This window comes from Heptranchias perlo, chromosome 4, assembly GCF_035084215.1.
Source record: "Heptranchias perlo isolate sHepPer1 chromosome 4, sHepPer1.hap1, whole genome shotgun sequence".
In the NCBI taxonomy this organism is placed as follows: Eukaryota; Metazoa; Chordata; class Chondrichthyes; order Hexanchiformes; family Hexanchidae; genus Heptranchias; species Heptranchias perlo.
The window spans coordinates 23,934,638-23,948,666 of NC_090328.1; the positions used below are offsets into that span (position 1 = coordinate 23,934,638).

Below are 14,029 nucleotides of genomic sequence, written 5' to 3' on the forward strand. Positions count from 1 at the left end.
GGCCTCAATTATTCACAATATTTATTAAGGACTTAGATGAAGGCATAGAAAGTCTCATATCTAAGTTTGCCGATGACACAAAGATTGGTGGCATTGTAAGCAGTGTAGATGAAAACATAAAATTACAAAGCGATATTGATAGATTAGGTGAATGGGCAAAACTGTGGCAAATGGAATTCAATGTGGACAAATGTGAGGTCACCCACTTTGGATCAAAAAAGGATAGAACAGCGTACTTTCTAAATGGTAAAAAGTTAAAAACAGTGGATGTCCAAAGGGACTTAGGGGTTCAGGTACATAGATCATTGAAGTGTCATGAACAGGTGCAGAAAATAATCAAGAAGGCTAACGGAATGCTGGCCTTTATATCTAGAGGACTGGAGTACAAGGGGGCAGAAGTTATGCTGCAGCTATACAAAACCCTGGTTAGACCGCACCTGGAGTACTGTGAGCAGTTCTGGGCACCGCACCTTCGGAAGGACATGTTGGCCTTGGAGGGAGTGCAGCGTAGGTTTACTAGAATGATACCCGGACTTCAAGGGTTAAGTTACGAGGAGAGATTACACAAATTGGGGTTGTATTCTCTGGAGTTTCGAAGGTTATGGGGTGATCTGATCGAAGTTTATAAGATATTAAGGGGAACAGATAGGGTGGATAGAGAGAAACTATTTCCGCTGGTTGGGGATTTTAGGAGTAGGGGGCACAGTTTAAAAATTAGAGCCAGACCTTTCAGGAGTGAGATTAGAAAACACTTCTACACACAAAGGGTGGTAGAAGTTTGGAACTCTCTTCCGCAAACGGCAATTGATGCTAGCTCAATTGCTAAATTTAAATGAGATAGATAGCTTTTTGGCAACCAAAGGTATTAAGGGATATGGGCCAAAGGCAGGTATATGGAGTTAGATCACAGATCAGCCATGATCTTATCAAATGGCGGAGCAGGCATGAGGGGCTGAATGGCCTACTCCTGTTCCTATGTTCCTATGTCTCCTGACCACCCCCGCCCCAATCTAAGTATTTCCCCATTCTTCCCCCCCTCCCCCACCACTGGCTGAGTCCTGATTCCTGACTGCACCACCCCCCCCCCGTCCCAATCTCAATCTCCTCAGCCGCACACCTTTCCATGCTACTTTTCTCTCTCCTCTTCACCTTCCGGTCACTCCTAAGTGAGTGCCGGCTCTCTGTGCCAGCTGAAGGTGGGGGGGGGGGGGGGGGGGGGGGGGGTTGATGTCACGGAATAGGGGCAGGGCTCCAAGGGCCAGACTGAACTGTGTCGAGGGCCGCATCCAATCTTGTTCTCACCCCATGTCTAAAGATGAACACTTTCCAGTTGAGATTATTGGGCAGCAATCATGAGTGGGAAATCTGGCTGATCTTTCCTCTCCCTAGGCCAGGGAAATGAAGGTCCACTGCAGTCCCTTGGCTGAAATCAGCTAACTCAGCTTGGACCATGGTTCGAAGCTGAAAGCTGTTGGTCTATATATCAAGACTACAGCGCGGAAACAGGTTAGTCGGCTCAACTTAAGGTGATTGGCAAAAGAACCAAAGGTGACATGAAGAAAAACTTTTTTACACAGCGAGTGGTTAGGATCTGGAATGCGCTGCCCGAGGAGGTGGTGGAGGCAGATTCAATCATGGTTTTCAAAAGGGAACTGGATAGGTACTTGAAAGGAAAAAATTTGCAGGGCTACTGGGATAGGGCGGGAGAGTGGGACTAGCTGGATTGCTCTTGCATGGAGCCGGCGCAGACTCGATGGGCTGAATGGCCTCCTTCAGTGCTGTAACCATTCTATGATTCAATGAACTGGTCTATGCTGGCGTTTATGCTCCACACGAGCCTCCTCCCTCCCTACTTTATCTAACCCTATCAGCATATCCTTCTATTCCTTTCTCCCTCGAGTGTTCATCTAGCTTCCCCTTACATATATCTATGCTATTTGCCTCAACTACTCCTTGTGGTAGTGCACTCCATATTTTTACCACTCTTTGAGTAAAGAAGTTTCTCCTGAATTCCCTATTAGATTTATTAGTGACTATCTTATATTTATGACCGCTAGTTTTGGACTCCCCCACAAGTGCAAACATTTTCTCTATGTGTACCCTATCAAACCTTTTCATTATCTTAAAGACCTCTATCAGGTCACTCCCTCAGCCTTCTCTTTTCTTGAGAAAAGAGTTAGCCTTTTTTATGGCCTTATTAACCTGTGTCGCTACTTTTAGTGATTTGTGTATCTGTACCCTGAGATTCCTACCCTTTAGACTCTTATCAGGGAGCTATCAATGGACTAGTCAGGTGGGCAGAAAAGTGGCAAATGGAATTCAATCCAGAGAAATGTGAGTTAATGCATTTGGGGAGGGCAAACAAGGCAAGGGAGTACACAATAAACGGGAGGATACTGAGAGGTGTAGTGGAACAATGGGACCTTGCAGAATATGTCCACAGATCCCTGAAGGTAGCAGGACAGGTAGATAAGGCGGTTAAAAAGGCATACGGGATACTTTCCTTTATCAGCCGAGGCATAGAATATAAGAGCAGGGAGGTTACGCTAGAACTGTATAAAACATTGGTTAGGCCATAGCTTGAGTACTGCGTACAGTTCTGGTCAACACATTACAGGAAAGAGGGTAAAGAGGAGATTTACGAGGATGTTGCCAGGGCTGCAGAATTTTAGCTATTAGAAAAGATTGGATAGAATGAGGTTATTTTCTTTGGAACAAAGGAGGCTGAGGGGAGATTTAATTGAGGTGTATAAAATTATGACGGGGCTAGACAGAGTGAATAGGGAGGACCTATTTCCCTTAGCAGAGGGGTCAGTAATCAGGGGGCATAGATTTAAAGTAATTAGTAGAAGGATTAGAGGGGAGCTGAGGAGAAATGTTTTCACCCCGAGGGTGGTGGAGGTCTGGAACTCACTGCCTGAAAGAATGGTAGAGGCAGAAACCCTCAACTCATTTAAAAAGTACTTGGATGTGCACTTGAAGTGCTGAAACCTACAGGGCTATGGACCAAGTGCTGGAAAGTGGGATTAAGCTGGATAGCTATGATTATCCGAACAGTATGTGGCCTCCTTATTCTTACTACCAAAATGTACTATCTCACACTGACCTATATTGAAATTCATTTGCCAATTACATGCCCATTCAGCAAGATTATTAATATCTTCTTGTATCTTGATGCATTCTTCCTTTGTATTAATGACATCTCCCAATATGGTGTCGTAAGTTTCAGGGGCGGTTGAAGGATTGAGGGGGGGTGGCTGAAGTTCAGATTTGGCCAACTGCCTATAAGAAGTACCCTCTGTGTGCAGCTTTACCCTAATACCTCCTCATCTCAACATAGCTCTGCCTCCAATTACAACACAACAGAGGCGGACAGCAGAGCTAATGTTTTGACGTCCTCCAATGCCCTGTTGGGATACTTAAAAGTGACTGGAGGGGTCATGACCAACCCCACCAAACACTCACTACCTCTGCCACTGCCTGGCTTTACACCAGGCATTGCCTTTATTTGCTGAAACCTCTCCTGTCAAATTTTATGAAAATATGCAGCAAAACAAGCCATCTAATTGATTTAATCTGATATGTTAGGGCTTCAGTTATCTGGTCATACAGCAAACACATATTTCTCTGAAACAAAATTTATCACTGTGCTTTTTTATATGGCTATTAAACAAAACATTTTTTTTTAAATGAAAATGTGTGGCATAAAACAGTTTTTTTTGAGGATTCCCATAAGCATAGACAAGAGTGAAAAATCTTAATATTAATATACAAGGATTACCATACCTTCTGGAAGTCCTCATGTGTTGGTATAGGTTTGTCGATGTATCCCTGATACTTGTACCAGGAGATGATGGTTTGCAAACCACGGTAAGCAGAACCCCATTCTATGTCATTTACACCGTCCTGCAAGTAGTGGTGATAGGAGTACGATCCATGCGCTATACCAATCTGTTCCAAAGTAAATAAAACATAATATCCGTAAGCTCAAAAGTGCATATAATTGAGTCAAATTATGATTTTTTTCCACCCTTCGTCTTACTTATGCATCACAAAAATGCTTATAGTTACAAATAATGCTGTTACTGTGGCTGTTTTGTTTTATATAAATCGTAAATTTAGGAATGTACCTTGAAATCCTCAGGGTTAGGAAGAGGAATATACTTGTGTATAGTTCTCCTGTATTTATGGTTTATCTCATCATTTGGAAACTGATAAACCATGGAACGGCGAAAGAAGGGTTTATCGCCTAAACCAAGTTCAGTATGCAACTCCTGTACACATCAAAAAAATGCAAAAATTTTAATCTGATGACTTCATAAAATCCTCGGGACATCATTTAAAGAATTTCATTTTACAACCTACACAGATATTCTAGCCTAAAAACAAAACCAAAATTAAAGCCCATAAGCTTCCAATTTCTGCGCTATCTTTGCTAATCCACTGAGGGTTGACTTAATTAATGTAGAAAATGTGGACACTCAATATCACTGTGCTCCTTACTCTAACCTAGCTAATAACAGAACAACACAACCACGTGCCCATGGAATCCAGGGTGCCTTGGCACTTTGGATACAAAACTGGCTTAGTGGCAGAAGGCAGAGGGTGATGGTCGAAGGTTGTTTTTGTGACTGGAAGCCTGTGGCCAGTGGGGTACCACAGGGATCGGTGCTGGGTCCCTTGCTGTTTGTGGTCTACATTAATGACTTGGATATGAATGTAAAAGGTATGATCAGTAAGTTCGCTGATGATACAAAAATTGGTAGAGTGGTAAATAGCGAGGAGGATAGCCTCAGTCTGCAGGACGATATAGATGGGTTGGTCAGATGGGCGGAACAGTGGCAAATGGAATTTAACCCGGAAAAGTGCGAGGTGATGCACTTTGGAGGGACTAACAAGGCAAGGGAATACACGATGAATGGGAGGACCCTAGGCAAGACAGAGGGTCAGAGGGATCTTGGTGTGCAAGTTCACAGATCCCTGAAGGCGGCGGAACAGGTAGATAAGGTGGTAAAGAAGGCATATGGGATACTTGCCTTTATTAGCCGAGGCATAGAATATAAGAGCAAGGAGGTTATGATGGAGCTGTATAAAACACTGGTTAGGCCACAGCTGGAGTACTGTGTGCAGTTCTGGTTGCCACACTACAGGAAGGATGTGATCGCTTTGGAGAGGGTGCAGAGGAGATTCACCAGGATGTTACCAGGGCTGGAGCGCTTCAGCTATGAAGAGAGACTGGGAAGATTGGGTTTGTTTTCCTTGGAGCAGAGGAGGCTGAGGGGGGACATGATTGAGGTGTACAAAATTATGAGGGGCACAGATAGGATGGATACTAAGGAGCTTTTTCCCGTCATTGAGGGTTCTATAACAAGGGGACATAAATTCAAGGTAAAAGGCGGGAGGTTTAGAGGGGATTTGAGAAAGAACTTTTTCACCCAGAGGGTGGTTGGAGTCTGGAACTCACTGCCTGAAAGGGTTGTGGAGGCAGGAACCCTCACAACATTCAAGAAGTATTTGGATGAGCACCTGAAATGCCATTGCATACAAGGCTATGGACCAAATGCTGGAATATGGGATTAGAGTAGACAGGGCTTGATGGCCGGCGCGGACACGATGGGCCGAAGGGCCTCTATCCGTGCCGTATAACTCTATGACTCTATGACATATCTGGCAACTTTGACGGCTGCTGCACTATGGGTCACAAGAACATGAAAAAATACTTCCAATTCCAGAAGTGGAATAGCATAACTAGATCCTGGAATAAAAAAATCTAAAATCTAATCAAGTAACTAGACTGTAGTTCCACTCTATCCTGTTCCTTGGTTCTAATGTCCTTTGACCTCCAAATATCTGCAATGGACAGTAAAGGGAAAAACCTACTTGACCTCGTCCTTACCAATCTACCAATCTACCTGTCGCAGATGCATTTGTCCGTGACAGTATTGGTAGGAGTGACCACTGCACAGTTCTTGTGAAGACGATGTCCCATCTTCACACTGAGGACACCGTCCATCATGTTGTGTGGCACTACCTCCGTGCTAAATGGGACAGATTCAGAACAGATCTAACAGCTCAAAACTGGGCATCCATGAGGTGCTGTGGGCAATCAGCAGCAGCAGAGTTGTATTCCACCACTATCTGTAATCTCATGGCCAGGCATATCCTCACTCTACCATTACCATCAAACCAGGGGATCAACCCTGGTTCAATGAGGACTGTAGAAGAGCATGCCAGTAACAGCACCAGGCGTACCATCCAGGACAAAGCAGCCCGCTTGATTGGCACCCCATCCACCACCTTAAATATTCACTCCCTCCACCACCGGCGTAGTGGGTGCAGTGTGTACCATCTACAAGATGCACTGCAGCAACTCACCTAGGCTTCTTCGACAGCACCTCCAAAACCCGCGACCTCTACCACCTAGAAGGACAAGGGCAGCAGGCGCATGGGAACACCACAAACTGCACGTTCCCCTCCAAGTCACACATCATCCTGACTTGGAAATAAATCGCCGTTCCTTCATCAACATTGGGTCAAAATCCTGGAACTCACTACCTAACAGCATTGTGGGAGAACCTTCACCACACGGACTGCAGCGGTTCAAGAAGGCGGCTCACCACCACCTTCTCAAGGACAATTAAGGATGGGTAATAAATGCTGGCCTTGCCAGCCATGCCCACATCCCATGAATGAATTTAAAAAAAGCAAAAAGTACAGAATGCAATTCAATTGGGTAGATAGGCATGCCCCCTTGCAATGGGCTTTGAGTCTAACCTGAGTCTGAATTACTACAAATGTAAGCATGGAGGGGGAAAATGACAGTTCAAGGCTTTGATGGTGCATTGTTCTGTTGTTAGCTAAGTTAGAGTAAGGAAATTTGACGGGAGAGGTTTCCAGTTAGAGCTTCTCTTTACCCAATGCAATCTCTTATAAAGATACAATCCATTTACCAAAGTCCAGCTGCAGGCTGGCCAGTGCCAAGAATTAGAAGCCTCCCAAGTACTTGTATGGCTACTACTGGAGTTTAATCCATGCAGCCTGTCAGCACAGGAGATTTCCTGCCATTTGTCCAGCCAGGATCACTCTACCCATTAAGGACTGCCTTACATATAAGGTTATCTGGAGCCAAGATAGAACACTCCCAGCCCCTTAGGAACAGGAATAGGCCATTCAGCCCATCGAGCCTGCTCCGCCATTCAATTAGATCATGGCTGATCTGCTTTTGAACTCCATTTATCCAGCTTTGCTCATATACCTTGATATCCTTACTTTACAAAAATCTATCCATCTCAGTCTTGAACTGTTCTAGCATCCACAGCCTGTCAGGGAGAGAGTTCCAGATTTCTACTACCCTTTGTGTAAAAAAGTGCTGAATGGCCTATCTCTAATTTTAAGGTTATGTCTTTGTTCTTGATTCAACCACCAGAGGAAATAGTATCTCTGTTTCTACCCTGTCAAATCATTTTAACATTTTAACATTTTAAACACCTCGATCAGATCACCAAATTTTCTGGTCAAGTTGATGCAACTTGTCCTCATAATCTAATCCTCTAAACACTGGTATCATTCAATAAGCAAGGCTGGTCAATCATCAACCGTACCGTGGACCTGCCTGGTTTAGCTACACCAAGTCTACCACAGAGGGCTGGCTCCATTCCAAACCTCAATCACCAGGCATGTCATCTTGCAACCAACATTCAAAATTACAAAGACACATTGATAGATTAAGGGAGTGGCAACACTGTGGCAGATGGAGTTCAATGCAGGTAAGTGTGAGATCATCCATTTTAGACCAAAAAAAGGATAGATCCGAGTATTTTTTAAATGGTGCAAGCTAGGAACAGTGGAGGTCCAAAGAGATTAGGGGTCCATCTACACATCGCTAAAAGGTGGTGATCAGCTACAAAAAAACTAATCAAAAAGGCTAATGGAATGTTAGCCTTTATATCTCGAGGGCTAGAATATAAAGGGGAGGAAGTTTTGCTACAGCTATACAAAGCCCTGATTAGACCACATCTGGAGTACTGTGTACAGTTCTGGGCACTGCACATTAAAAAGGATATAAGGTCTTGGAAGGAGTGCAGGGCAGATTCACCAGAATGTTACCAGGGCTCTAAGGGTTAAGTTATGAGGAGAGATTACATAAACTAGGCTTGTATTCCTGGAATATAGAAGGTTAAAAGGTGACTTGATTGAATTTTTTAGAATTTTGAAAGGAATTGATAGGGTAGATAGAGAGAAAAATTTTCCGCTGGTGGGGGGAGTCTAGGAAAAGGGGATGTAACCTTAAACTCATTCAGGAGAGAAGTTAGGAAAAAACTCTTCTTCACACAAAAGCAGAAGATGCTAGCTGAATTAATAATTTTAAATCTGAGATCGATAAGAATTTTGCTAGCTAAGGTTATTAAGAGACATGGCGTCAAGGCAGGTAAATGGAGTTAGGATACAGATCAGACATGATCTCACTGAATGGTGGAACAGGCTCGAAGGTCTGAATAGCCGACTCCTGTTCCTATGTTCCCCTACCTCCAAGCAGGATAATCCCTCACAAATGATGGCAGGGCAAATAAACTGAAATTGGTTTTTGGGGCACTGATATCTAATGCAAGTAGAGGAAGTGTAGTGGTTCTGCCTCAAGTGTGTCTTATGGTTTCTTATTTGGATAGGTGACCTATCATGATATGTCAAGTGTAAGAAATGAAAAATTAGAAGGAAGTAGCTTGGGAAGTGATTTATCATCATTCTGAAACCATTATTTTCACTGCTTCCAGGAATTTTATTCAAAATTGGTTTGCTAGGCACCACATCACATTACACTCAGTTAGTGTGGATTCCATGGGATTTATCTTGGGAGATTGTACCATGCCAAATCATGTTTCCTAATAATAACCAACTGAAACACATACTGCATAGGGTGAAAAGACAGATTGAGCCATTTAAACAATGAGAATCGTTCTCAAATTGACAAATTAAATTGCTCTTTAAACATTTAGTAATTCAGACTACAGATGGAAAAAGTGACCTGGACTCCAACCATACTTTTCGTTGCGGTTCCAGAGTTTCATCAGAGATTCCAGCAGGGTATACCACTGTAGTAAGAGTAGTTTTCTCTGGCAATTCAAAGTGGAACGCTTGCGGTACTGGGACAGACTGTCCTTTTGTATATTTCTGAATGCACTTCTCCATTTCAGACAGCTGTGAAGAAACTGCTTCCACAAACTGATCCTGCAGTCTGTCAAAAAGATAATCTATAGTTAATACTAAAGCCATATTCTAAACGACATTCACAGCTGTAATTTAGCTTCCCTGCCAGCTGCTGCTTTCACCTTAAACAGTGGCAGAAGAATTTAAAATACACACTTTTACACTCAGTATGCTTGGAAACCATGGTATGTTCTCCCTCATTTTTCTATCAAATTTATTCTACACAGATTGCACAATTCAGGCTCACTGCTAAATATCAGGTGCAGAACCTTCATCGGAATGAGTGCTCTGATCAAAGATCTACATTCAAAACATTGACAGAGTTATTAAGTATTTACAACATTTCCAGCTTTTATTTCAAATTTCCAGCATTTCAGTGTTTTCTTCTTAAGCTTTTTAGGAGTCTCGGTCTGGAATCCATCCTCATTTCTTTACAATTGGAGTAGTGGTGGGCGACAAGAGGAGCGAATGCAGCTACAATATGGGGCATGATCTTAAATGGGAAAACGGGTGGGTTGGGGGCCGGGGTCAGTAAAAATGTTAAAAATCTAAAACCCGCCCCCAACCCCCCCACTTCCGGTTCTCACGGAGGCTGGATGAGCGACCAACCCACTGTTAGGAGGCGGGTCGGTCAGTAAAAGCTTTCAAGGAGGCAGAGGGCCTCCATTTTGACAGATTTTTTGTTTTTAACTCCATGGGGGCAAGGATTCCCAGGCCTTCTACTTCACGCCACGTGAGAGGAGGTGAGAAGGCCTGAAACAGCAGGTAAGTGCTTTTATTGCTCTACTTGTGGGCCCGGAGGTGCAGGAGTGCTTTCCTAGGCCCAACATGCCTACCTGCAGCGACCTGTTGGCCAGGGGCTGCAGAAACTACTGAGTTTATTCCGAACTGCTGACACACAGGCAAAAGCAACTTTTGAACTGAAGTAACCTGAGTTCAGTCGCCGACCTGAGCTGGCTGGAACCGGTTTGAATTAGCTAAATTTCGTGAAAGACAAAGGAGATGTGATAAGACACAAGTCCTTATTTAGAAAAGGAGTAATGAGGTAATGCTACCTAAGTCCTTGGGACAGAGCCAATGAGGAGAAGACAAGGACCAGGTGAGCAAGCCTAAACCAACGGGAGAGAGACAGCACAGCTTGAAGAGATAAGATTCGGAATAAGAATGAAGAATCTCAGGCTTGGAGCCAGCGAAGGCCAACCATCACGGAAGTGGAAGAACCTACGTCAGGGATGTAGAGACAACGTCGAAAGACAGAGAACGGAACGCCTGGCCAGCGTCAGCTCTCCTTTTCGGGTATTAGCCTTTATATTCAGGGAGTGTCAGAAAAACCTAGTGGGTGTGCGTTTAGATCCTAGTTTGGGTATAAAACTGTATAACCTGGTGCAAACTGCATTTCTATATCTAACCAGACGTATAAGCTATATGTATATGATCTAACAAAGTGAATAAAGCGAATTGAGAGTTAAGAGAGAATTGACTCTTCTCCTCTTTGTACTAAGCCAATAACCGTAACCGGTGACCTCCGGTCAACAGACCCTACAAATGCGATTGACACCCCCCAACGATCTCCAACACCCAACCCCAATCTCTGATGACTGACCTCCCCTCTCCAATAACTGAGCCTCCCGATGACTGACCTCCCCTCTCCGATGACTGACCTCCCCTCTCCGATGACTGACCTCCCCTCTCCAATGACTGACCCTGCCCCCACCCACCGAAGACTGACCCCGCCTCCCCCCAATGACTGACATCCGACCCATCCCGGTGACCCCCGGATGATGGACCCCCCCCAAAGACTGAACCCCTCCCCCCGATGACTGACCTCCTCCCTCCGATGACTGACCTCCTCCCTCCGATGACTGAGCCCCCACTCCGATGACTGACCCCCTCCAATGACTGACCCCCTCCAATGACTGACCTCTCCTCTCCAATAACTCGGCCCCCCTCCGCTGACTGACCCTCCCCCCCCCCGATGACCAATCTCCCCCCGATGACTGACCCCCCCCCCCCCAACTCGTGAGGTGAATTCCAGAGGTGAGGTGAGAGTGACTGCCCTTGACATCAAGGCAGCATTTGACCGAGTGTGGCATGAAAGGAGCCCTAGTAAAATTGAAGTCAGTGGGGGAAAACGCTCCAGTGGCTGGAGTCATACCTAGCACAAAGGAAGATGGTAGTGGTTGTTGCAGACCAATCAACTCAGCCCCAGGACATTGCTGCAGGAGTTCCTCAGGGCAGTGTCCTAGGCCCAACCATCTTCAGATGCTTCATCAATGATCTTCCCTCCATCATAAGGTCAGAAATGGGGATGTTTGCTGACGATTGCACAGTGTTCCGTTCCATTCGCAACCTCTCAGATAATGAATCAGTCCATGCCCGCATGCAGCAAGACCTGGACAACATCCAGGCTTGGGCTGATAAGTAGCAACTAACATTCGCGCTAGACAAGTGCCAGACAATGACCATCTTCAACAAGAGAGAGTTTAACCACCTCCCCTTGACATTCAACGGCATTACCATCGCCGAATCCCCCACCATCAACATTCTGGGGGTCACCACTGACCAGAAACTTAACTGGACCAGCCACATAAATACTGTGGCTACAAGAGCAGGTCAGAGGCTGGGTATTCTGCGGTGAGTGACTCACCTCCTGACTCCCCAAAGCCTTTCCACAATATACAAGGCACAAGTCAGGAATGTGATGGAATACTCTCCACTTGCCTGAATGAGTGCAGCTCCAACAACACTCAAGAAGCTTGACACCATCCAGGTCAAAGGCAGCCCGCTTGATTGGCACCCCATCCACCACCCTAAACATTCACTCCCTTCACCACTGGCGCACCAAGTCTGCAGTGTGTACCATCCACAGGATGCACTGCAGCGACTCGCCAAGGCTTCTTTGACAGCACCTCCCAAACCCGCGACCGCTACCACCTAGAAGGACAAGGACAGCAGGCACATGGGAACAACACCATCTGCACGTTCCCCTCCAAGTCACACACCATCCCGACTTGGAAATATATCGCCGTTCCTTTATCGTCGCTGGGTCAAAATCCTGGAACTCCCTTCCTAACAGCACTGTGGGAGAACCTTCTCCACACGGACTGCAGCGGTTCAAGGAGGCGGCTCACCACCATCTTCTCAAGGGCAATTAGGGATGGGCAATAAATGCTGGCCTTGCCAGCGAAGCCCACATTCCATGAACGAATAAAAAAAAGAACCCTGATGACTGAGACCCCCGTGACCCCCCCCCCCCCCCCCCGATTTAATACTTACCTCTTCACGTCCTCTTCTCCTGTCTAACTGAGGTCAGCCTGTCGGGTAGGATGCGTACAAAAAACAAAAGACATCCTTACGTCAAAATCATAAGGACATCCGGGAAACCTGTACTTCCAGGTTTCCCGACAGGAATTCCTCCACCCAAATGTTTCCCCCCCCCCCCAACTAATAAAATCATGCCCATAAACTCTGGTCAGAAAATTAAATAATTTTCAAACAATGGTATGCTCCAAGTATTCAGGAGGAAATTTTAAACTCCCCAGAACGGGCGGCAGAGGGACAGAAGGCGGGGGGGGGGGGCTTAAATTCTTAAAAATGTGAAACCCGGCCCCAACCCACTATGAATGCGCCCACTTCTGGTTTAACTGGGACGGGTTGTGGGTCAGGTGAATAACCTGCTCTTGAGAGGCGCGTCAGTAATTTAAATACATTAATGAGGCTTAATGCCTCAGGTTTGAGCAGCCTTTTAGATTTAACGGCTGCAGGCCCGGTTTCCCAGGGCTTGGGAAACCCAGCAGCTGAAGGGAGGCGACAACTGGCGGATCCAGGTGGTAAGTGCTTTTCCAGCACTGCTTGTGGGCCAGGAGAAGGAGTGCTTCCCCCGGCCCCTCAAGCTAACCTGCCACGATCAGCCTCCCTCCCCACGATCTGATGCTCCTCCCCAATCTCCAGGCCGACCCGTGATCCAATCGCCCCCCACCATGATCTCTTCTCCCCCACAGTGATCTTCTGATCTTCCCCCCGATCTCTCCCTCCCTCCTCAGCAATTTCCCCCTCCCCACAGCAATTTCTCCCTCCCTCCCTTCTCTACTGTCCCCGGTTGCAGCCTTCCTGCACGACAGCAGGCTAGCCTCTCAACCTGGCTGGCTGCCAGCCGGGAAACGGAGATAAAAAATTCAAACGAGGTCCTGGCCATTAAATTCGGCAGGTCCTCTGTATTCCCCGGTTTCCCCCTGCTACACCTCCCCCCTACCCGCCCCCCCCCCCCCCCCCCCCCACCACCGCAAATATCGGGGCCAAAGTCAGAGAGGTTAGGAGGAACAATGGTGGAAACCTGCAATATAAATAAATTCGACAATATCAATTCTAGCAGGCTCAATGTAAATCCTTTCTCTCTTGCCTGACTCTTGTTTGATTTTTGTTCATGCACTAAGTCACTAGTTTATTAAAAATGATAACACTAATAAAGCTAATCAAAAATCAGAAAAAAAATAGTATGAACCATAAATTAAGTTAAAAATATGAAACACAGTTTTACCTAAAAAATAAAAAATACTCTATTTTCCTTTAAACTACAGCCTCTGCTTGAAAAACCTTTGTTTTCTTATTTTTCAGCACAATCCTGTCGAGTGGATCACAAATTTTATTTCAATGATAGGATCAACATATCATTTTGGACAATGTATACAAGATTAACCCTCTTGAAATTTTGAAGGAATGCATTGCAGGATGGGTAATAGGATGTATTTCAGTATGTTAAAGTAACTGCTCAAATAAAATTAAAGCACAATCTACAGCTTCTGGGCCAATGTCAAGAATCACGTTA

General features: G+C 45.4%; 1 protein-coding gene across 2 annotated transcripts in view; it reads right to left on the reverse strand.

Moving 5' to 3' along the window:
- The window catches only part of LOC137320439 (ufm1-specific protease 2-like), an 84,163-nt gene that overhangs the window by 19,087 nt on the left and 51,047 nt on the right, over positions 1 to 14,029 (reverse strand). For both annotated transcript variants that reach the window (XR_010962524.1, XM_067982135.1), the window contains exons 6-8: positions 9,040 to 9,232; positions 4,131 to 4,274; positions 3,787 to 3,951 (exon numbers count right to left, since the gene is read on the reverse strand). Coding sequence is in view for 1 of the 2 variants with exons in the window: in XM_067982135.1 (XP_067838236.1) it covers positions 3,787 to 3,951; positions 4,131 to 4,274; positions 9,040 to 9,232 (502 nt within the window). In the remaining variant the exon portion in view is untranslated. The remainder of the gene's footprint in view (positions 1 to 3,786; positions 3,952 to 4,130; positions 4,275 to 9,039; positions 9,233 to 14,029) is intronic.